We start from the raw sequence: 24889 nt of genomic DNA on the forward strand, positions 1-24889 counted from the left end.
TCAAGATGGCCAAGTATGCTAAGTGTTTCTGGCGCCGTGGAAGGCCAGCATATAACAGTAGCTCAACTGGCATCAGAGACAAGCAAATATATGAGCATTCTTATATGAGTGACATTGCTTCAAATGACACCTGAAATGCTTCTTTGTTTATTACGCCTCCAGGATTTTCCAGTGCACTGTTCGTCTGATCTTAAGCCTTACAAGCGTTACAACCAAGCGTTACAGCATGTGAACATGGCCATTGGAATTTTTTTCTTATCGTCATAGTGATTAGATGTAGGACAAGACGTCGACCGTGCTGACGGAGTGGGAAGCACACGTCGGAGACAATGGGCCACCTGCAGCCGGTGATAAGTGCTTCAAACCGTTTGAAGCGTTGCGCAACCGGCATAATGTGCAAACTAGTTCATATGCCGCGAATATGGCGTTATGGGGGCGGCTCAAGTAGTACAGGGACACGTATTCCACAGGAAAAGAGTCAGCAGGAAAAGGAGTGGCAGCTTGTGGCCTCGTTGTACTCATGCGCCAAGTCCAACTCAGACCCAATGCGTACAGGAGAGCAACGGCGTTTTGAAAACGCGAAGGAAAGGAAGATTCGCTGAACGGTTAAGTGATAACGGCCGCCGGAGAGATAAGATGCGCGATTGTATCCGCAAAAGCTCCCCGCGACTTCGCTGAGGTGTAGCTCTCGGAGTCGTCATTCGTGTGTGAAGTACTGAAAGGGAGCAAGGATCGCCAGTCGGCAACGGAGGGTCATCACCATTCATGGCGCACTTGAATTTCTGCGTTACCGTGGCCTTTGTGGTGACGATAAGTTTGTCATGGGCGCTGCCGGCACACAACGAGACGGAGCGAGTCGACTACACGGGGTAAGTCATGAGTGGAATATTTCTGAGCTGACCGCACCTCGCATCGATTTCGGCATGTTTTAGCGAAAAGAAGGCTGTTTTTGTGGTACTACTTTGAGACTGGAAAAGTTCTTCCGCTGCATTTCACAACTTTCTGATTTCGATATCCGCTCGCCCTCGAAGGATGAGGTTTTTTTATCTTGATGCCGAAGGGACGAGGCTGCTGAAACTGCAAAAATCCATTTGGATTCTTTGAATAGAATGTCAAGAGATGCTCATTATTTTGCAGGCGTAATGTCCGAAAAAATTTCTCCTTTCCTCATGTTTTGTTCGCCTTTCCTGCAACGAAACTGCCGCAGAAATTGTGCGTGAAATTGTGGCTACTTTGTCATGAGCCACAAGGGCATCGCTAGATAAAAATCCTCACGTGCCCTGATGGCAGGGTGCCTGTCCCTGGCTATGGGTGCCAGCGCTGTAGCCTAAATTATTCTGTTGACAAAAGTAATAAAACAGTGATTGATTGACTGAGTTAATTATTTATTTTTAATATTTTGATTGATTTATTGAATGATTGATTGATTGGTTGATTGATTGATTGACCAACATGTTTTTGGGCCGATCTTGGAGTGCTGATAATTGCGCTCCTAACATAGGTAAGTGGAAAGTTCTATCGTGGAAAGGGTTTCAATCGAAACAGTGACTATCATTACTGGGAAAGCAAACACATGCGCGTACCTCCTTAAAGGTCAACGTCTTAAGATATCCTTAAAGGTCAACGTCTGGTCCTACACTGAATCACAATGAGGAAAAGAAAAAATTCTAATGGCCACGTTCATATGCTGTAACATTTGGTCACCTTGAGGCTTAAGCTGCAGCAGCCAGAAAAACCATAACCATTTCCTGGCAAAAAATTGTTGAATAATGACAAGCGCATAATATAGGATGCTGTTCAGTGAATATACCGTGATTTGAGAAGAGATTTATCGCTTCACGTCAAATATAAAGTGCTCTACCTTCAAATCTCTCCTGGAGTTCTCCCCTGCGTTTCATTACCATACGGCTGGAAATGCTGCCACAGGAAGCTGAGGTTGATAACGACACGCAGTCATATATTACGTGTAATAGGCTGCATTGTCTTCGTGGCGAAGAAGGAACTGATATCTCTTTCCCCTTTGACGCAGCCACCAGTTGGTATCGGTGACGCCCACAAACCCATCTCACGTTAGCCTCTTATCGGCCTTGGTGGACAGGCTTCAGGTGAGCGATGAATGGAACCTCTATCTCGTCGCCATATCGGCAAGGACAGCGCACAATAGAGCATCGAAGCCATGCGGCTGGAGATAACATGTCCGCCATACAATTTAAACGTCCTTGCCGAATCGTTTAGTGCTTGACTCCCTGTTTACAGCTTCGATACAGGAGAACAACAGTTCAGTGCAGCCTAGCACAGAATATGTGGGGTATTGATTTTTCTCGAGATTTCTTGTTCTCGGTTGTTACCGTGTTTCAAGAACCTTCTACAATTGCCGTTATCTATTATTGTTCCACAGATGCTGTCCCAATTATACGAAATCCATCCCGGCAGCCGCGGCTGCGTTTCGATAAATGCGATTAGCAAAAGCCCTCGTATGCTGAGATTTTGGCGCGCATTAAAAAATCTCACGCGATCATGACCATTCCGGAGCCCTCCGCTACGGTGCTTCTCATAGACCATACGCCGCTTTAGGACCTCAAAACCATCCATGTAACATCGCCTTATAAGACTTAATATATCTGATTTATGCACGAATAAATAGATAAGTTGTGAGAACAAGTAAATCGCGCTGCTAATCGCCCTTCACCGCATGCTGATCTTCGGCGCTTTGATTTATTTGCGAGATTAGTGCATGCCGCAATAAATACGAGCTCAATCACAGTGCTCGAAACACTTTAAGTTAACTCTCCTTTTTTTCATTGGAGCATTCATTAGCTGTAGTTACGTTGCTTGACAGACAGTTACTAACACGCCAAACAAAGAAATCGCCCCAGTGGTTAAATGAAGTCCCGTTCCCGCCAAACATCTTCACAATCTATGTTTGGCCAAAGCGATCATTTTAGAACATAAGTATCGTCTCTTGCAAATTTGTTACGCTCCACTGCACGGGTTTCACGCGGCACAACGTTTAGTATTTCCACCTCATGGCCCGTAGTTTCCTGTGCATTATGGGAGCTATTATTTAGAACACAGGTGGTTTACTTGGACGTACTGAGCGGGAAACAAGGCGAAAAATTTTCTAGGGCATGAAGTTCGTTAGCATGAGCTGAAAAGAATGCAGCGAACTCTGAAATCTTTATGTAGGACACCACGACCAAACTATTCAAATCGTAACCCATTCCCTTTCGTTCCTGGTCATTGCCTCTGGCACCGGTCTTGAAGCGACTCAAGATATTTCTTTTAATTCTGAAGTTTTCTGTGCGCCGAATAAGGGCCCATATGAATGTATTCCACTTAGCAACTGTCAGTTTCCTGAAAGGAAAACAGCTTACGCTTGAAGTAGTGTTAATTTATTAAAGCACTATTTATTCGCTGTCTGTACTTCACTCGTTCCTTTTGGGAGCTGTCTAGCGTGAGAAAGGAAACTTGAAAGTGCGTAAAGCGACAGCTTTGTTACTTCCACACACACACACACACACACACACACACACACACACACACACACACACACACACACACACACACACACACACACACACACACACACACACACACACACACACACACACACACACACACACACACACACACACACACACACACACACACACACACACACACACACACACACACACACACACACACACACACACACACACACACACACACACACACACACACACACACACACACACACACACACACACACACACACACACACACACACACACACACACACACACACACACACACACACACACACACACACACACACACACACACACACACACACACACACACACACACACACACACACACACACACACACACACACACACACACACACACACACACACACACACACACACACACACACACACACACACACACACACACACACACACACACACACACACACACACACACACACACACACACACACACACACACACAGATATATATATATATATATATATATATATATATATATATATATATATATATATATATATATATATATATATATATATATATATATGGTTCTGTTACAGAAGTTGATAACTCTCAGGACCATGGAACACATCAAGTGAGGCACGTCGAAAAGAGTTAAGAAGAATAATTGCACTTAATGTGTAATAGTATCATCTATGTCCGCAAGTCTATTCACAATACCCGACAAATCCGTCATACAAGCGCCCGTTTTTATAACGCCAATTTACCCAGTTTCTTTATTGTTAAGACAAAGGAAATATTTATCATTTTTTTCTTCTAGAACTACAAGCAATTGAAATAAATTACTCAGTATATTGCCGGCACTCAATGTTTCGAAGTTTTTATTCCAAATTCCCAACATATGTTGCTTTGTTAATACTTGTATTTTGTTCCTGTTTCTCCTAATGACGTATTTTATACGTACCTAGTTTTGTATCAATCTCATCTTCTCGTCAAGAATGTGGACTGTTCTTAGATACAAATAAGCAATGGAAAAACAAACGGAGCAGAAACCTGATGAGAACGGACAGGGAGCAGACATTTCAGAAATGCTCCGAACATTGCAGTAACGTTCACATCGAGAGGCGGCTCACTTTTCATTCGTACAGAAGAGATAACGTATATATCCTAGCTAAGGTTCTCCTAAAGTATCTGTATTTTAATGAAACGGACATAACTTCCAGCAAGTCTTATGACATGGGGCGTTTCATTCCGTAACAAATCAGTTTTAAAGTTTTCCTTTTCCGTGGCCTCAGATCAGATAATTTCAATTGGAAACACTGAACCTGCAACGTGTTAAACATTCCCTGCTTACTGATACATAAAAACCACATAAAATTTGAGGCTTGTATTAAGGCGTCTCAGGCATTTTATGGAATTACTTATCGTCTTCAGTCGCTACTTCTGTCATTCGTAGCGCATACGAATTGCTACGCCTGCCGCGAGTCGCTGGCTGCGGACTTGGTTTCGGTTTAGGCTTGCTGATTTCGCTGCTTTACATGGTTCCACTTGGTCCATCAAAAAAAACGATTGCTTGTGACAGATAACGGCGACTCAAAGCACTGTATTGTGAATATCAACTAAATGTTCAAAAAAAAACAGGACTTTTGTTACATATAAGCTGTTGTTGGAAATTGCCAGGAACGTGTGCGTAGACTAAAACTAATTGCTACGCATACCATGACCTTCCTGTAGGCACGTAAGCTTGTTTTTGTTGGCGCATAAGCTTTCGTTTTTTGTCGAATTCTCTGGAGAGATTTAAGATTTATAGCGGCGATTTTTTACGCTCCGTTTAAAACCACTGTCACCCGCTGAGAGGTCTGTCCGCCGTTTACATCTCAGACTTGAACCTTCAAAGACTTTATTTCTTCCTTACGAAGAAAAAAGAAGCTGAGGCAAAAGGCCTGTAGCGCCTGACGAAGCCTCAGCTTCCTTGTACACTTTGCAGTACAGTGCAGAGGTAAAAAAAATTGAACATGTACAAATCAAACAAACATTCAACGTATTACAGAACAAAGCAAAGAGAAGGAGGCTCGCACATTGCATGAAACGTGATAACGGCGGAGCAACAAACATGAAATAAAGCCAGGCTTCGCTTGCGCACAGAAAACAAACGAGTGAAATACACAAGACTTTTCAATTGTATTAATACTGTTCAGGCACAAAAAGGGGCTATATTTATTAGGTAAGCTAAGATTGTGACAGAACGTCGGTGCAAAAAAGATTAAGGATTTAACATGTCATTTTGCATTAAGTAGCCCTTGGTTATTGCATTAAAATGTTTGAGAGAAACACTAAAATCAAGGCCATCTGAAAAATTATTTATCGCGGTAGGTGCTTGATAGATCATTTGCTGTTTCCCGTAGTTGGTACGCGTCCTAGGGACTAGTTACCTATGTGCTCGGAGGCTATAATATGATGAGGAATTGTCTGCGATGGTATTATACAGCCGGTTTTTTTTTAGATGTGTCGGAACAAACGATAAAAATATGCCTGATCCGCTTTAGGCAAACTGTGTCTCTTACATTTATATTGCTTCTATAAAAGTTATAATCTATCCGGCACCCTCTAGTACGCTGTACCAGATGACCACTTTGACATCTAAAGTTGTTTAATAATAATGCTATTAATATTCGCATGTATGTCCACTTTTTAACAATACGACTGAAGAGCGGTTTTAACCTTACCGCCATGAATGGTAGGTGGAACGGTAGTTGCATTACTCTCGGCCTGGGCCTCATTTTCACCATTGCAACAGTCCACAATGTGTTCACACGCAGCTGGACGTGTGGCAGGAGGCACAGATGGTCGGCGCGTCGGCACTCCTGCGGCTGCGGCCCGAAGTGGTCGCCGAGTTCGTGGCCACCACTTCGCGTTCGGGCATCACCGTCACAACGACGTGCTCGAACCTTCAAGAGTAAGGCATTTTGCGGTTCCTGTTTTTGAGGCTGAACAGTACCTTAACCGTCCACCCAACGCTGCCCACTGCTGTATTGCACAGTTTGCGTTTACGTTCAAACTAAGCACGTCGGGCTTAGATCTCATAAAATCAAACTTTCACTGGTGCCATTGCCTTAGCCGAAAAAAATTCTACGACCTCTTAATCCTGCATGACATCAACCAACCGACACTTTGGCCTCAAAGAGTTCAGCAAAAGAAAAGTGCGCTCTTTTTTTACAGCAGAGCTTCGGCATGTGGTCGGTGGAAGAATTTGTTTTCGTTTTATGTTTTTCTATCGCCACTATTCGAGCGGCCGCATTTTGCACGGCGCTAATGTGCCACTAACATGTGAGAAAAAAGGCACAGAAATAAGACGACGGAAAACTCTAAAAACTGAATATAAGGAATGCAATACGAAGCATGTACGTAGGTCGTAACAACGAAGTGAGACACAGGTGTGCTTGAGTTTATAGCGCAGGCCAACAACTGTGTGACGATCTATATTTGTGCTATCCGTTGATATATACATGATGATGGCGCCTGCAAAGCATGGCGACAGCCAGTGCTTTTTTAAGCGACCTGATGCCACTGCTTTAGATTCTCAATTTCTCTAAGTTAAGCCGAAAGTTGAACGTTGATGATTGAACGTTGAAAGTCAACGCTCACGATGTAAAAAATAAACCATTGACACGGCTACCGAGGGAAACCTCCGTGTTTCATGTTTTTTTCATAGTTCTATGTACAAATTGCGTACATTCAGCAATAAACCTCAGTCGCGAGTTAGCGCTTGTCTGCGTCGTCCTGTCTGTGTTTCTTGTTTCCTTTGCACTATTTTTACATTATATCTATTGGTCTCAGTTTTCTCTTGTCCTTCAACATTAGCCGCTCAGAACAACAATCACTTAACCCATAACATTGGATGCCGAGAACCATTATCTTCCATAATCAATGTCGCTCTTCCTAATGGTGACCGCAGTGAACGGCCATCAAGTTCAAAGAGGTACCCGTGCTCTCTTGAACAGTCCTGCAACCCACACAGACAAAAACGCACCAGCACCCCGAATTAATCGTTTCACCAGAAGACCCTTTGTACCATGCAGAGTGTTGTTCAGTGCATGCATTGCACTTTCTTTTAAGAGCAATAGCTCTTACTACTCGCATTCGAACGTTTCATGTCCGTCCAAGATTTGAAGATGGCGGCCGGGAATCTCGGTACAGCAATATGTGACTCCATCACGTGACTGCGCACGCGCAGCCGTCGGACCGGCCCTGCGGCAAGTTTGCCCTCTGTGCTGGCGTTCCGCTATATATATTTGCCGTCTGAGCTGGTGCCGAGACTAATGCCGCTAGGGGTCGTCATTGATGAAAAAATTGCGGCCCCTCCGTTTGGCGCAGAGGGTTCGGAGTGGTGGCAGTCGAATAAGCACGATTCGTCGCAGAAGTTGTTAGCCAAGTTGAAGCCTGGTGTGTGTGAGGGATTCGTACCTACGACCTTTGGTCGTCGAAACCGTAATGGAGGCGACAATCGGAGGGCCGTGGTGGGCAAACCAGTGGTGTCGCAGAGTGATGCGCGTGGTACCAAACGAATCGTCGTTTCGTGATGTACACGTTGGTATCCGAATTTGTCGAAAGCATAGGTTCAAACAGCTAACGCTCTTCATTTCATTTCGCATTCGTTAATTATTCTTTAATATTTTTTTCTAGCCTGATCGACAATGAGCTCAACGAGATGCGCTTCACAACATACTCAACATCGACGCTCCGCTTCGAGAGGTACTTGAAGTTCCAAGAGGTACGTCTGGCGTGTGCTCTGCGTAGTGGTTCTGGGCCGGAAAGCTCGCGAGCGGGTTTCCGCGGCATGCCTAACCCCAATCACCACACGCAATCAGCCAAATATTCCAAATGTATCGGCAGAGGCCGGTCCTACAAAGCACCACATTAAAACCACCATTTTCCAATATTGGACCAATATTGGTAATACATCGACAAAGGTGGTCTAACCAGGAGCACGGCGAACCACCCATTCCTAATATTGGGCCAATGTTGGAAATACACCGACAAGAGGCGGTCCTACAAAGGAGCACAGTGAAACCATTCATTTCCAATATCGGTCCCATCACTAGTTCTGCCTGGAACGTGTTTCCTGGTAACGTACAACTAACTAAACTAACACGCATTTTTTCTTTTCAATTTATGCGCAGACTCAATTTCAACCTTCCCTTTCCGTCGCCAAAATGTATAGAGCGGTGCCTTCACGTGGCTTTCATAGCTGCTTCAAACAATATGATGCCTTAACTATGGCAAGCTTTTCGCGTGAGGTTCACTATTGATCTTCTTTGGGATGTTATTCCCTCTCAAGAAGCATGCGTTCTTACTATAGACTTAACCGTTACTTTTTTTGTATTTACATGATCTCAGCGGCTTCCAACTACTCACTGCTCCAGTCATGCGTGTTAAAGGTGGACTCGTGCCTTACTTCAACTAGAAATCAGTAGTGTAGCCATTGGCTGGGGTTAACCCAGCCATTGGCTGCGTGAATGCTTTCTTGTAGGATGAAAAGCTTCCGATTATCGAGACCAAAGTACCTTATTCGCTGTATTAATGATTGCACGCACATCTTCTTTCCCAGTTTAAGAATGCCCTGAAGCAGTACGCCAAGAAATACGACCACGTGACGTACACGTCCATCGGCAGATCATACGAATCGAGGGATATGATCGGCGTTCACGTAAGTGAATGACAGCGAGGCGCTTGAAACTTTGCGGCTGCTTTTTTATGAAAATTAGTGCATGTGGCCATGTCCTTGGCTTATCGGTCGAAGTGGAATATTGCTTGAATTGTTAACCTTTGCTACAAGCCTGCCAGCTGAACTTCACGCTTAACCGCTTAACTGCTTAACCGCTGCGCCTCTGCACTGGTTGGTAGCTGTATGACGATTCGCGTGATCTGTGAATGCTAAGTAGAGAATGACCAGTTCTGCATATATGGGCATTACCCCACTAAGTACATAGCATCATACCCTTAAGGCGGAGCCTAATTGCCCCTCCCATTGGAGAATGAACACTCGCTCTCGCACGGCTACTTGATTTAAGTACGTTAAATCCTGATTACTTTTTCGTATTTCGCGTATCAATCCTATTTGCACAATAATTCCTTGAATTTTTATCAATATAACTGGTAGCTGGTGCGGCTGTATCGAAGAAAATTTCTCGCTCGGAAGGCGGAGGGCGGGGAAGGGAGCGGGATATTCCTGCTTTTTGTGTTCAATTTCAGCCCAACTTTGCATCTATCCTGTCTTCTCGCCTTAATACTTCGTTTTAAGCGTCAAAAAGCAAGTATTTAGAACAGAATCAGTGCCACCTGTTCGTTAATATAAGATTTACCATCTACCATACCTTCCCAAGCCTCCAAAATCCAATGTAATCGAAATCTCCTTGTCCACAAAACTTGTGCATTTTAAGAAATAAATAAAATTAGCTCGTCACTTGACAACCAAGTGTGAATGGTGCTATTGGCTAGTGCCTTCATTTTCCTTTTGTGTGCTTGCAGATCAAGGCCAAAGAAAACTTGCCCATCGTATTCCTGGAATGCGGAATTCATGCCAGGGAGTGGATCTCACACTCCACCTGCCTCTACATCATAGACCAGGCAAGTGAACAACAGCGCTGCCAAACACGAAGCGTGTAAGCTAGTAGCAAATAGACAGCGGTAAATGCACGTAGTGAGTGATTGTCCCCTTCTCAACTAGAGGCCTGCATGTCTAGGAACAGTGAGCTATGATTTACAGGGAGTTGGGTCTAGGCGCGAAAACTGAACCCTTAGAGTAAATAATGGCCCTAGGTCTCCTCTACGAGTGCTCCTAATTGTCACACGAAGAAATTATCTTTCGACCTCTAACTCCTCAGGTCACGTCGTTCGATCCGAAACGCCCTCTTACCTTTAGTACACTGCGTCCTAAACTGAACGCCTTTTGCAACCATATATTTATTTGTTTATTTATTTATTTATTTATTTATTTATATCTCAAAAACCCCATCACGTGTCATTACATGAGGGGTGGGCGTGGAGTATGGCAATAAGGTTACAGGTGATTTTACAGGATATTTTATTTATTTATTGATCTTGAGGAGCAGTAATGATTAAAACAGATCAGAAGCATAGAACTTATCTAGGAAGCCTTTTTCCGTTTCCTACTTTCAACCCTCTTTTTCCCGCCCTAATTCTGGCAATAAAAGGTAAATAAGACGTACAAACGAAGAGATCGTAAAATTTATAAAGATTACTGTACCCCGCACGCTGCATGCGCATTACAGCGGCGTCTGACTGCCAGCTTTGCGTCCAAGCTTCTTGTGCTCCATCAACAGTAAGAAAAACTTCCTAATTACAAAAAGCGTCCGGATGAAAATTGCGCGGCAGGAGCAATGTCCACTGCAAATCAACGTTATTTACGTAAAAGCAGCCCCTTCAGGAAGCAGAAGCCTTTGTATGCTCTACTATGCACCCTCAATTTGGGGCCACTGCGTATTGGTTCACGCGAGAAACAAAAAAGAATATAAACAGGCCACGCAACCCCAGTCCTAATTGTGTAGTACTCAAGTTTCCACTCAGGTTACATCATTCTTATTTAATCATTTCTTTATTATCATTTTATCAATGTTCTGAATTCTGAATGCAAGCGAATAAAAATCTTAATTTATATTTTTCCCCTTTTTCCCTCACTTCTTACAACAGCTGGCCACGCAGTACGATAAGGACGAAGACATCCGCCGCCTGGTGTCCAAGTATGAGTGGCGCATTTATCCGATAGTCAACCCGGACGGCTACGAGTACACACACACCACGGTCAGTCATCATTAACGCAAGAAAATGCACTTGCTGACGTCATCATGTGTGCGGCAGTGCAAGCACTTTTAACACTGGTTACTAAGGTTGCAGCAATCAGTGAAAATATCGCATAGAGAAATTAATGCCGAAACCAAAAAACTAAACTATTATGAAGGAAATATGTTTTGGCGTGTTAGTTCATCGTAGCAGAGAAAGAAAAGCGCAGTACATACACAGCAATTCTAGATAATAAGCATTTTTCAGCGGGAAACCGTTTATCAACGCAATTTTTTCATGTAATGTAAGATTTCGCTATAACAATCAATATATCTGCAGATGACCCGACGGCAGTTTCGAGTTTTTTTTCTTTTAACGTTTTTCCTATCATCTAAAGAGTTCTCCGCTGGTTTTCTACGGCAGTCTTAACTGTTGGTTTCGATCGATGGAGACACCTTAGAATAAATATTTCGCTAGATATTTTCTTAACAATAGCTTACAATTTTCAAACATTTTTGTGCGAGAATGTTGGGCATGAGGACAAGTGCTTGCGCCGTCAGCGCCTCGTCCTCTGTAGTAACTGCGCTATGCTTTCTGTGTGAACTTTTGTCACTTATGCAGCACACGTTGCCTAGGCAGTTGCGGGGTTAAAATACATTTGCATTTGCAGGATCGCCTTTGGAGAAAGACCCGTTCCAAGAGCCGCTTTAGTAACCGGTGCCGGGGAGCGGACGCCAACAGAAACTTTGATGTGGGCACATTTTGCAGTGAGTGATGTTTCATTTGATCGCGGCATCTTTCCATCTAACATACTGCACCACTAGTTAGCAAGAATCCAAACAGCTCGCATAGTTTTTTGGCGAGAATATATGAAACTGCTCCCAAAATAAGCGCTCCAAACAAGTCGTGCATGCAACCTCCGCGCTGCCACTGCCATGCAGAAAGAACGGAAATCACTTATGTGCCAATGTTTATCGATGGAAAAACATTGCGAAACTAACTTCTGTTATCTGCATAAATTTATCGGTCAATTATTAGAGTGACTACAAGAAAATCTCAAATACAGACAAGCAATATGCGACTGCCTAACGGGTAATAGCATCTGATGTGGTCGATGGATATGGGTCCGAGTCAAAAGATACCGCTGCATGCCCCACATTTCACTTTGTGTCTCCGTTAGTTCAAAATGAGTCACAAAATAGAACAACTTTACTCAGGCACCACAAAATGTATAGTTCTCCGCTGAGCCAGCAACATATTATGCGACGAGCTACCCGCCTCCTAAAATAGTACATGAGATATCACAGGATGAAAAAGTGTTGATTGCCAAATTGAAGGCAAGGAAATCTTTCCCTGCCGTCGGACCAGTGTGACTGACTCAAGCGGAAAATTAAGCTGGCTGCGTAAATTACTCAAAACATATAAAACAAGAAGTACAACTAAGCTAAAGCTAAAATCAATGGGCCCAAGACTTCGTGCGGTTTTTCGAAATGCCACTTGTCTAATAAGGATTTTTCACTAGCTGGAAAGACAACGACAATAATCCTGGACATAGACTCTCTACTGAATCAAATTCGACAAAAACTGACAATTTTAATCACGTGTAAATAGGAAAGACGCCTTTGGTTCCAGGTTACTGCTAAAGACTCTTGCTTGCATTCGCTTCGTTCTGCCTTCTTTCTGCCATGGGCCATAGATTAATGTTGCCAGTCCATTGACAATTTAGCGCATGATCATTATTTCGTTGCTGATGTGGGGATCAACACATCGCGTTATTTCCTTTCGAAAAAACATAAGCAGCCAGTTAGCTGAATTGCTTACATTGCAAATTTGAAGAACAAAAAGGTATTTATTTTGCCGCATTTATTTTTCTTTCAATTGTGTTGAAAGCATGAAATAATTCCCAGCGGTGAAGCCAAGGGTACATATACACATATTAAGAGTAAAGATGAACAATGTAAACTAAAACCCTGCTTGGATGACCGGTGGTTTTAAAGGCTATCATACACAGCCGGCTGCTTGTTCCGCACAAACGCATTCTTCCAGGAATTATGTGTAAAGCTTTAACAAGCACTAGTTAGTTTGTTTCAGAAGCTTGGTCAGCAAATACTTACACAGAGATGATGAACAAAATGTGCGTGACTGCATCTCGTGCACAGACACTAACACACAAACTGTACCTGGGTTTCATCTTCAGATCCGGTAAAACTGCAAATAGAGGGTTTGAAACTGGGCTTGTTGGTTCTGCACCAGTATTTGTGTCGTTCCTGTGTTCATCCAAGTCAATTCAAAAGCGCAATTATGTATGGCCGTGAAAATTACAATTAGTTATGAGCCCGAAAAAGCCGCTGAGCGATGAACTGAATTCTCGCTTATCAGTTGACCTCTCTGCTAGCATAATAGCGTGAAAAAGCTCACAATTATTATGTAGATATTATTCTTCGCTTCGGAATATATTCCGGAGAGTGAGATTAGATAAACAGATGTTATGGAAGGGTAGCCGGGGCTTGATCAATACAAGCTGGCTGGAGATCAGTGGGGCGTTTTCTTGCAGTGTGCTAGGCTTCAGCGGGTGCTTATTGATGTTCTGACGATGATAAGAGTTAAAAACAAGTTGTTTGTCATTTTTGTGTGTCGTGTATCGTCCTGACCCTTCTAGTTGTTCTCTGCTTTGGAGTTTACACCTGCTTCCTGTCTTGTGTGCTTATATGTTGCTGAATGTTCGTATTTTTATTCTTCACACTTATGTTATAAAACTCATAAATTTGTTTAGATAACTATCATGCTTAGGGCTATTCTCGTCAAACTGGTGAGCAGTGCTTCCTCTCAAAAAAGTGTTTTTTTCCGATGCGCTAAGAATTTTAGTCGCGAATTTAACGTCCAGAAGACAACGCCGTAGTGGAGGTCTTCGGATTACATTAGAATGCCTTGGGCTCTTTATTTGTGCCACCTCGTTCAGGATACGGGCCTTTACGTATTTCGCCCCCATCGAAATATGGCCGTCGCGGCCAGAATGGAACTCGCGACCTTCATTAAAGTGCGGACCCACGGTCATCTGATAACATTATATCACAAGTTGACCTTGTATGCAGTGGAATTAAAACTCAAAACCTCATCACTCTAGTATAAAAATGAAACAGCATGGTTACGCGTTTCCCTTCTTAACCTATTAATATAATTATCAGAGTCAATACTGGCATAGCATAACTGTCGCAGCATTCTCGCATGCATAGCTGCATTCAGTTTGACGGGCAAGTTCAGGTGGTGACTGCATCGCGGTTGGCGCCTTCAAGCAATCCAGTGCATCGGGACTCCAAGCACCAAACCTTTGCGGACACTGATGTCAACTCTATGTGCTCTATGTGCTGGCAATTTCAGAGCGCCATCAGGCTTTTACCTTCGGTTCTGTCGAACCTCTGGCCTTGTACTACGTGGTGCACTTAATACTTGGGGCAGCTCTACACACACAAACACACGCAAAGATTTGCGTGCATGTGGATATGTGTTTTTATGTTTAAACACAGGACGTTACCTTTATTAGTCATTGTGGCCTATCGGACAGCCACGGACAGTGCTTGCAAGTAGAAACGCTTACGATAATCAGATTTCTTTTTCCTCCGCATGGAATGTCTGACGTCAGCGGCAGCTGCAAACAAGATTGTGCCTGCTTGTTCTGTGTAGTAGCTTGTTCTGTGCTCGTGGTGTGGTGTGCTATGTCTTATGCAATGTGCAGGCTCCGTCCATGTTTATGGCAGCAATGTGGAACCTCCGTTGTCGTACGCACTTAAGCTCGCACTTCAAGCCGTGAAGAAAGGTATTGAAGTTTTTGAGCCTATTGAGCCTTTATTATTCAATTAAAAATATTTTTGTAGCTACCTGATAGGACCAGGTCACACCAAATTTAGTTCGTTAGTTTTTGAACAAAAGACAAGTATGGTTATTTTTTTCACGCAGGTACAAAATTTCATACAAATTGTTAAAGGAGGCGGGAATTGCAATGCTAATACACGAGGGTAGGGAATGTTTACTCCTAAGATATTACGGAATTGTTTGAATTTTGAATATTCACGCGACGAGAGAAATTCAGAAGAAACATTGAAATTACTTTTGGTGCCAAAACTTGTCGGCGAAAAAATGGCGTCGTTCGTCCTACCACGTTAACTTTTCTGATAAATAATATTTGCTGCATAGCTGGTTGACATAAAAGAAGGCAGCCTATTTCTAGTATGAAGGATGCTTAATTCGACTGAAACGAAAAAATTGTTTCTAGGTAGAACACAATCTGAGAAAAGAAGTGTGAGTTCGCAATGCACACAATTGTCCAAATCACTTTAAACGGTAAAATGACAAATTGTGTTCGTTTCTCTTTCATCAGTTTCTCTCATAGTTTAGCTTGGTGTTTTAATTTGCACATCCATTTGAATCCTAACATTTACTTCATTTGTATCTTCTAGTGTGAATAATTCTGTCATATACTGCAAAGCACTTAGGCTAACCAGTTCTTGTTCTTTTTCGCGGTTACATAGTACCTGTTAATTAGCTTTGCTCGACACTTCCGTAAAACAATTCTGTTATGAATTATGCCCTGGTGGTGGATTGATAAAAGGACCAGTGCAGGGGGACGCTTGCGGCCTCATCAAGCTTTCCCTTTGATAGCGTTTCCTGGGGACCTCCAGCATCCTGTATATTTTTTTACATGATGCGAATATATGAATAATTGTTTAGTTGCAAAAAAAGTGTCAGCTCATTTATGTTATGTCAAAGCAGAGAAAGGCTGCAGTTTTTCAGAATGACTGTCAGGGTGTGCGTCCCTATCATTGCTACTACGGTGTTACTTTTGTAGATGAAATTCAAAAGTTCGAGGTCAGAAGTTTTTAATCTCCAGAAACGAGAACTTCATTGGGGCCGTCAGCGCCCTGCGATGTTTCTCGGTAGCAAAGCCTACGGCCCACAAACTTTTATTCAGGGCAGCACATATATTGTCCATCATTTACACATACTTCTCCCTCGCCCTGGCTGCGGAGAGGCCACATTACTATTTCAGCTTCCACCCAGCTATTCGGCTTGCTTCTCCTAATTGCGGAGGCGAATTTTCTGCTTTATTCTCCTATATGAATTGCTAAAGCAAAAGTAATCTCCAGCTGCAGCTAGTATCTCCTAGTCCTTTAATGCAGTCTTCCTGTCATCAGACTTCGTCATTACAGATATTTCCACTCTCACTGTTTCAGTGCCTTAGGGCTTTCGTGATCGTTTCTATCCTATACTTCCAGATATAGATTATTTTTCTAATATTCATCCATTTGGCTGTACTAGAAGGCGCACCTTATCCACTGGACCTGTAGATATTTGCGCGATATATTTTTATTTAAGTGCTATAGTTATTGGGGAACATGCCATTCTCCTCCTCAGCTAACCCTTTCTGCCTATTTCCAATGCTTTTTCTATAATTACGTCAGTCATTACTCCCCATATTATGCTCGTCTTCCTCATTTGAAGCAATATAAAAATTATTTTAGCACAAGAACCTTAGTAGTGCAAGTATTTCTTCTACACGCTCTTTTGTTTATCCGCTTCTTCGTCAAATTTATGCTTAATTATCTTTATTTGGGTAATGAAGAGCTCAGTATTATGCAAGTGCTACGCTCATGGCTCCTAAGACCTCTCTTTCTGCACAATGTTCAGGTATCGACGGAAAATGAACTTTGATATCTTTCTCTTCCGGATAAGATTCCTATCATGTCCACTTTCTCAAACTATTTTCTCCTGAAATTTTTACCAGCAGTTGGCTTTTGTTAGCCCGGGAGTGTATACTACCGTTTAACGGGTATTTACGAACTGGGATTTACTGAATTTTACAATGAAGTCACTAACCCGCTCCGCATCCTACATTTTCCTTTCTCCATTCCCTATTTGTTATCTTTGAACGTGCGATCATCTCGCCATCCAGACGTTATATAGGCGCATATAATCTTGTACTTCTTTCGATTTCTACTTCGCATTATTAAATATTGCATCTTCCCGATCGTATATATCGAATGTTTTTTCGACGTTCCCGCTCTCTGTATCCCTCTCCGGTTATTCTTAGATCAATTAATCCATGACGTCCTATGCACGTCTAGGGATGTCTTCAGTGAGCGCCTCTAGACAAGCCTCGCACCTTGAGGTCCTTAGATATACATTCTGATCAATGTCGCTCCAGTCTCGAAAATTCTCAGCAAACTTTTCTATGCCTCAATCAAGGGCTCAAAGAGGGACAGGATGACATTATACTTAGTATCTCTGGATACCTTCACCTCTCCAGCCTTCTTGTCAGCGCTGCCGCCAAACCAAGATGTGCACCGTCTGGCACGCAGGGGTCCGCTCTAGTGAGAACCCTTGTACGGACACGTACTGCGGAGACAGCCCCTTTTCGGAACCTGAAACCCGTGCCATCAGGGAAGCCGTGATGGACACCCGCGACCGCACGGAGTTCTACTTCTCGTTCCACAGCTTCGGTCTGCTGTGGATGTTCCCGTACGCCTACAGCGACGCCATCGTACCGGAGTACGATCAGCTGGTAAGTGCGCGTTGTCCAACGGCGAAGGATAGGAGAGGGAACAAGGCCTGTTAGAGGATAGAGGACGCGATAACTCCAGGCAAAGAGCGTATATTTAAAGCCCTTCCTGTGGTACGCGCTGATCGGGATAACGAAGAAGAGAAGAAAAGAGGCGGTCGGCTACAAATTAGGCGTATAAACAAAGAGCTCTAACTAATGGTGATATAACTGCTCAATGAGCCGCAGTCAACTGGCAGGAGGATATTGTCTCAGCTCCAAACAGTGAACTCATCGGTGTCCATCAGCGCTAAGTCCGCAATCTACCGAGATTTTCTACACAGGATTCTAGATAACCGAGAGTAAGTGCAAAGGGTGCGCCAGATGGGAGGTTTCTCAAAATTATCATAGGTACGTGATCTTTAATTCAGTGCATGAAATTTGTGGGATATTCGAGGTGAGGAGGACTTTTTGTTTTGACATTTTCGTTGCTTTTTCACAACTTTCGCAGGATCTTTAACGAAGTATACGCATTTAAGTACACTACTTTTCATTGCGGAGGACGCTTCCTAAAACACCAGTAAGAAAAAGTAGTTCACTAAGCTTCGTTCGACATGTTAGCTCCATCTGATTAAGTCATGTTTCTGCCAAGAAACTTTAAAAGGCGGAGGCGGCTTTCAGCAAAAAGTTATTGTTACTATACATATTAACATGACATTTCTTGGCATATCAGAGATCATTTTTTGACAACGCTTACAAAATTACACTGTTATATCGCCTGAAAATTGTCCTCTAGTGCATAATTTTCCTCTAAATCTAGCCGCTAGCGCAGAATTGTTGCCCTTTATGTCTAATCATCCTTTAATTTTTAAATTATTTTTCAAGACCGCAGAGTTAAAGTTCGTTGCGTTCGCTGATGCACTGAAATTATATTTGTATAAAGTCGCAAGTTGTTCTTAGTACTCTTAATTTTCTTACAACAAACGCTGTCATGTAAATGAGGCTCTGAGGTTCTTTGCCGCGAAATTTGGTGTTCGTAGTAAATGCTTACTGACTGCTGTAAGGATTTCTTTTATGGTTTCGCTCTTCCTAACTTGCTCATATCTAATTTCTTTCAGCTCAACATCTCGCTCAGGGCAAAGGAAGCAATCAGAAATGTCCGTGGAACAACCTACACAGTTGGACCCATATCGACGACAATATGTAAGTGTGCAAAAACAAAATGGCCATGTTGTCGTATTTCGGCTCTTGTAGATTGCTTTTGTGGCTGATTACGACGCTCACAATCAAGTGTCACCCTGGGACAGAATCAGCTTCGCTTGAGGGACAGCAATCGGCCGCCATGTCAACTTCGCCAGGGCGAAAACTTGCACAGCGGCAGAGAGTGCTGTGCTTAGAGTACTTAATAAGAAACGTTAATTTCGCATAATGCAAAAAAACAGCGCGAACAAACGGGGACTAGACGAACTCGCCCGCTTATCTATCCTGTTGAATTTCATTTCTAGTACTACGGGCTCTGTTACGTACCCTAACCCTCTCCCTGTTGACCCGGCTGTCTTGGCCTCGTTGGTTGCTGTGTGTGTGTGCAAAGCTCGTGTGTCCTCCTGGCATGCAAGGAAAGGTTGGTGTCCACCAGAACTTCAAGTGATTTGCGGGTTCCTGCAACCGTCCAAAGGACATGCTCGCCGCGTATGTAAAATCCTGTCTTCGGAATGGAGGCACCACGGCCGGTTTTTCAAGGACCGCCTGAGAGTTGCCTGTGAGCACAGCGGAAGTCTACATCACCATCCTCGTATGTACCGTGAATGGTGCAAAACCGTTGACGAGTGCACTGAGTTCTTGTGGAGCAGGGTTCGACCGAATCTCCCGTCAAGGAAAGGGACGTCGCAGAAACCAGGAAAAGTGATTGTACTTGGTGATACGCCACTACCAAAACCGCATGAAGCCCTTCTTCAGATGGGCCCAAAATTCTGTGTTGAGCCACACCTGCGAGGGGAAGAAAAGGTGACCATGGCGCGATCGATTTCTCGCCTGGCACCGGATGAGTCTCGACCCAGGTGCGTAGAGGAATTTACAGCGGTTTTAGCCAGGACCTCTACGGCGGTCAAGCATGGAAAGAGATTCGGATCACTGATTAACTTCCTTGTCTCGAATAACTTGCGACTGGTAACTGCGGATAAAGAAGGGTGTTTTGTAGTCATACCTGAATCATTATTTTCGGATAAAGCATTAGTAGCCATCGAGAAGAACTTTCAGCCGGTCTCGGCGAAGTTACAGAAGGTAAAAAGCAGAGCGGTGCAACTGCTTGAACAATTGAATCTGGAGCGACTTAAAGGGAGTGTAGTTAAGGCAAAAAGCAGCTGTTTAAAGATTTTCTTCTCTGCTAAGACACATAAAACGGGATTACCATTTAGGGCCATTGTGACGGAAAAGAGCACCTGGCAACACGAAATTTCTGGATATTTGCAGAAACATTTGGCAGCTTTATCTATTAATGATCCTTTCAAGGTACCAAACTCTGAGTGTGTCGTCAAGTTTTTACAGGCGCATAACCCAGGTTCATGCTCGGCTTTCAGCATTGATGTGGTAGATTTATACTACTCCCTGCCGCACAAGGAAATGATGACTGCTGTTTCTGATTGCATCACTTCAGACAATGATGAAGAACAGTTTATAAGTGTTTGTGGTATTGCTGTGTCTGGGTTCCTTGAGCTGTTGTCTTTTTATGTTAAATCTACCTTTGTTGAATGGGAAGGCACACTCTATACCCAGAAAGCGGGTGTTTGTATTGGGTCTAAAGTAGCGCCTGCGCTTAGTGATATTTTTCTGTCATTCGTGGATAGAGCTATCCAGAAAGATTTGTGTGGAATGCCGTACCGAATTTTCAGATACGTCGATGATTTTTTAATCCTCATTGAAAAAACGGACTATGCCAAGCACATGTCTACAGTGTTAGAAGCATTTAAAGCTAATGCACGGGGTTTACAGTTCACCACTGAGGTACCGGTCGATAACCAGATACAATTTTTAGATTTATGTTTGACTGAGGGGAAGGGACACATGTGTTGCAATTACGCGCCACGTGCCAACAAACCGCTGCTGAACTATAAGTCACATCATTCTAAGGTAGTGAAATGTGGAATTGTTGTTTCATCCTTGTCATCTGCGTTGTCAAAATCTTGTCACCATGCTATGCAAGAAAGCTTTGATAATCAGGCTAAAAGACTAAAGGAAGCAGGATATCCAGCTGAGCTTATCACTTTGGGTTGCAATAAAATAATTAAAAAGCTTAAAGCGCCGACATTGCTGCCGTCTTCACAGAAAGAACAGAAACGGAAAAAGTTCGCAGTCCTTCCCTATGTGCATCGCCTGTCTCATGGTCTTAAAAATGTGGCCCATAGGTATAAAGTTGATGTGGTTTTTCGGCCCCGAATAAGCTCAGTAAAATTTGTTCAGCAGTAGAAAATAAGTCCCGCAACCCCAAGAAATCTGTAACGTCCTGTGGTGTTAAGCACGCTAAAAGTTTTGTGCCGTGCTCCAAAGGGGTAGTTTATAAAATCCCCCTATCCTGTGGTCAGATATACATTGGGCAAACGGGACGTTGTATTAACACACGACTCGGAGAACATCTCAAATCATTAGAATCTAATCGCTCCACTAATCTAGTTGATCATTTCCGAGAGTGTCAATCATGTTTTCCGTCCTTGCATTTTACTGACATTTTGTACAAACACCCCGACCAGTTGACCAGGGAAATTATCGAGGCGTATAACATGACAAAGAAACCAAGATTATGTGTCAGCCAACCATCCCTGCTCCTGCGTGACTGTGAGGTTGCATATCTGGACATCACATAGTAACACATGCGTTCTGATTTTGTGTTTTTTTTTGTTTTTTGTTTCCTTTTATAAGTGTGCTTCCTGTGATTAAACTTTAGTTGAGAGTCAGCGCTTGTTCCTGTGTATTCTTCGTCTAGTCCCCGTTTGTTCGCGCTGTTTTTTTGCATTATGTATCACCAACTCGCCCGCTTATCTATCCTGTTAATTTCGCGGCTTTATATAATGTAGTAAATGCAATTAAATAGAGTAGAGAGTTACTTTTCTCCGACGAAAAAAAACAACAATAATTTCCTGGCGAGTTTTGCGTTTTGCAATTGTTTTCCACAGTGGTTCGTTCAACTAGTCACCTCCACAGGCATGTGTTGTGCGCGTGTAAATGTTAGAGACACCTCATCTAATAGAAGGCTTTGCTGCCCAGGTGGTGCAATGCCAAGAAAGGGTCATTCCGGGCGCCATTCAAAGCTCTCCGATGGAAATGAGCACAAGGTTTTCAATCAGCTTAAAAGCAGACCTATCATTCATAGGAATGTTTCATTTCTAATGGCTGAATAATAATGCAAATCACATTCCTCTTCTTTTAATTCAACCTGGAGTTCACTTGAAATACATTTTTTGTCCAATTCCTGAGGTCCCTCAAGTTACATGTAATCGTCCATCGCTACTCTTGAGTTATTTGAAGAATAAACGGCAACTAACCCTAGCAATTTCTTTAACACGGCACGCGAAGAGAGCACGCTCGGTTACCTATATGTTCGACTAAAAAGATATGAATACTTATTCAGATTCCTGGGAAAAAAATCCAGCCTTAACTGAAGTGATCCTGCTGTGAGCGTAATTTGCAGTTTTTTTTTCATTTTGGATCTGGTATCGGGTTTCATTCAGAGCACAAAATCGATAAAAGCTTGAACGAGCGATGTTTTAAGTTACAACTCGCAGCTGAATAAATAAGCAGAACGCAGCCGCTGTGCTGGAATGGCGTCTTGAGGCGCAGATATCGATCGAGCCCAGCGACGAATCTCCTTGCGCGGAGGGGCCGTGCAGTGAACAACGCCACAGCCGCTTCTGTGCTCTAGAAGAGCTGCTTTTTCATTCGATGTTCATTCGCCCATTCGTAGAGACGACAGAAGATTCACGCGGAGGCATGTCATGCCGTCAGAATGGAATATGGGGCGACGAAACTCTTTGCAGCACCCGTTTATCATGAATGATTATGGCAATGGACAAGTGTCGTCTTTCTGGAACTTGTGTACGAAGGGAGCCCCTAGGAACTAGCTGAAACCCATTACTAACATCGTTTCTATGGAGGCGAAACACTAAGGCGCCCGTGTGCTGCGCGATGCCAGTGCACGTTAAAGATCCCCAGGTGGTCTAGATTATTCCGGAGCCCTCCACTACGGCACCTCTTTCTTTCTTTATTCTTTCACTTCCGCCATTATTCCTTCCTTTCCGGCGCGGTACAGGTGTCCGCCGAGATGTGAGACATATACTGCGCCTTTTCCTTTCCTCAAAAACCAATTTTTGCATCATTCCATTTTCGAGTTTACATATTCTAGGTCGCTCTTAGCATGGTCGCCATCGGATTTAGTTTAAGCGATAGAGCAGCCGCCCTAGAATACATATCATTTCTAGCATTTGACAGATGCCCCACTCCTTTGCAAATTTACGGTTCTAAACGCAGCCATATTGCTATTGGTTTGCAGGAGTAGCGGTTTAACTGCTGTTCATGCACAGCACAGTTCCAAACCTAAGTTGACTGAGTCAACCTGTAAACTTTGAGAAGCTTTTCAAAAATTGATTCCGTAAGAGCAGGTTGATTCTAATAGTCGTTACTTGTGCTTGCAATACTATTTGTTCTCGAAACCTTTCAGATCAAGTGGCCGGGAGCAGCATTGACTGGGCCTACGAGCGTGCGGGTATCAAGAAGTCGTTTGCCCTCGAGCTTCAGCCGTCCTGGTTGAGGTTCCAAGGGCAGCGGGGCTTCATGCTGCCGGCCAAGGACATACTCCCCACCGTCCAGGAGACGTGGGAAGGCGTCAAGGCAGCCATCGCCTAGACCCGGCGTTGCTACAAGTCACCACAGCCCTCATCTTATATTACGACTGTAACGGCACGCCTTGCGTCATGGTTAGCTTGAGCGCTGATAGTAACCACCCAGCGCTGAGCAGAATAAGCTTATACGGGAGGGCTCATGAAAAATATTGAGTGCCGTGGAGTGATGACATCAAGTGAGCCTTTATCTGCGACACCAGTTAAGCCAAGAGACACGTGAGATTCACCGCACGCCCAAGACAATTAACCAGACAATGTGTGTGCAGTTGCCATCTCTAAATACTAAATCTGCGCGAGGTCCTTAATTGGGCAGTAGTGAAAAGACAATACTTCGCATTTAGTCCAGCTTGAGTGCACCGCGAGATCTGAACTGCATAGAATAGACAGGTTTTACGGCATGCCATACTCGGCGAAAATCTATGGTGGAATATACCGCCCCACCACGTTGAGGCGGTTGGTATTATTTCTAGCATACTTGCATGTAGAGCCGTCTAATCAACCCCAAAACCACTTATTTACATAATAAAAAAGCATCTCGTTTTAGAACGCCTAACCATAAAGCATTACTATACGGAACTTTTCTTGGAAACTCTAAGTGCAGCGGAAAATAAACGCAATAATTTTCTTTTCATTGTTGTCTTCTAACGAATCTCAACGTTCACCAGCTAGTTCCATGGCCACTTTCTCTGTTATGAGCTCTTCCATTGCTTTCAAAGGCCCTGAATACGTTTCTAGCTACCGAGAAACTTTTTCTGCTTCAGAGAAGTGCGTTTAAGATACCTCTAAAGAATACTGGAAGTCTCCCTCCGAAATGCCGGTCTTCTCTAGAAACAATATCTTCAGTATATCTACAAGACATTCCTATCGTCTTCAAAGACGCGAGCACGCCCCATCTCCCCGCTACATTCTGGGGTCTATATACTAAAATGGTGTACGTCGCCGGTGACATCTTACAATCAACAAAATGATAACAATAAAAGATTTTCATTGTGCGTGCTCTTTAGTGTCAGAAGAACATCCGTGAACTGCTGCATTAACCTTCAAGGAACCATGACATTTCTGCAGACAGCACTTCCACGTCTGGATCTGACCGCACGTAAAAAGCTGCTGTGAGTACCACTGGCATGGCCTCAGCGCTTAAAAACCTTTGAGGTCCTCTGCATATATTACTACT

General features: G+C 43.4%; 1 protein-coding gene across 1 annotated transcript; it reads left to right on the forward strand.

Annotated features, from left to right (window-relative positions):
• Positions 1-566: 566 nt before the first annotated feature.
• On the forward strand, positions 567-24707 carry LOC144101867 (zinc carboxypeptidase-like). Its single transcript, XM_077635089.1, has 11 exons — positions 567-869; positions 2030-2105; positions 6315-6451; positions 8179-8266; positions 9104-9202; positions 10024-10122; positions 11206-11316; positions 11966-12062; positions 17649-17851; positions 18946-19030; positions 23535-24707. Exons 1-11 carry the CDS (start codon positions 766-768, stop codon positions 23717-23719), a joined length of 1284 nt encoding a protein of 427 aa, XP_077491215.1. The 5' UTR covers positions 567-765; the 3' UTR covers positions 23720-24707.
• Positions 24708-24889: the final 182 nt, after the last annotated feature.

This window comes from Amblyomma americanum, chromosome 8 (genome assembly GCF_052857255.1).
Source record: "Amblyomma americanum isolate KBUSLIRL-KWMA chromosome 8, ASM5285725v1, whole genome shotgun sequence".
In the NCBI taxonomy this organism is placed as follows: domain Eukaryota; kingdom Metazoa; phylum Arthropoda; class Arachnida; order Ixodida; family Ixodidae; genus Amblyomma; species Amblyomma americanum.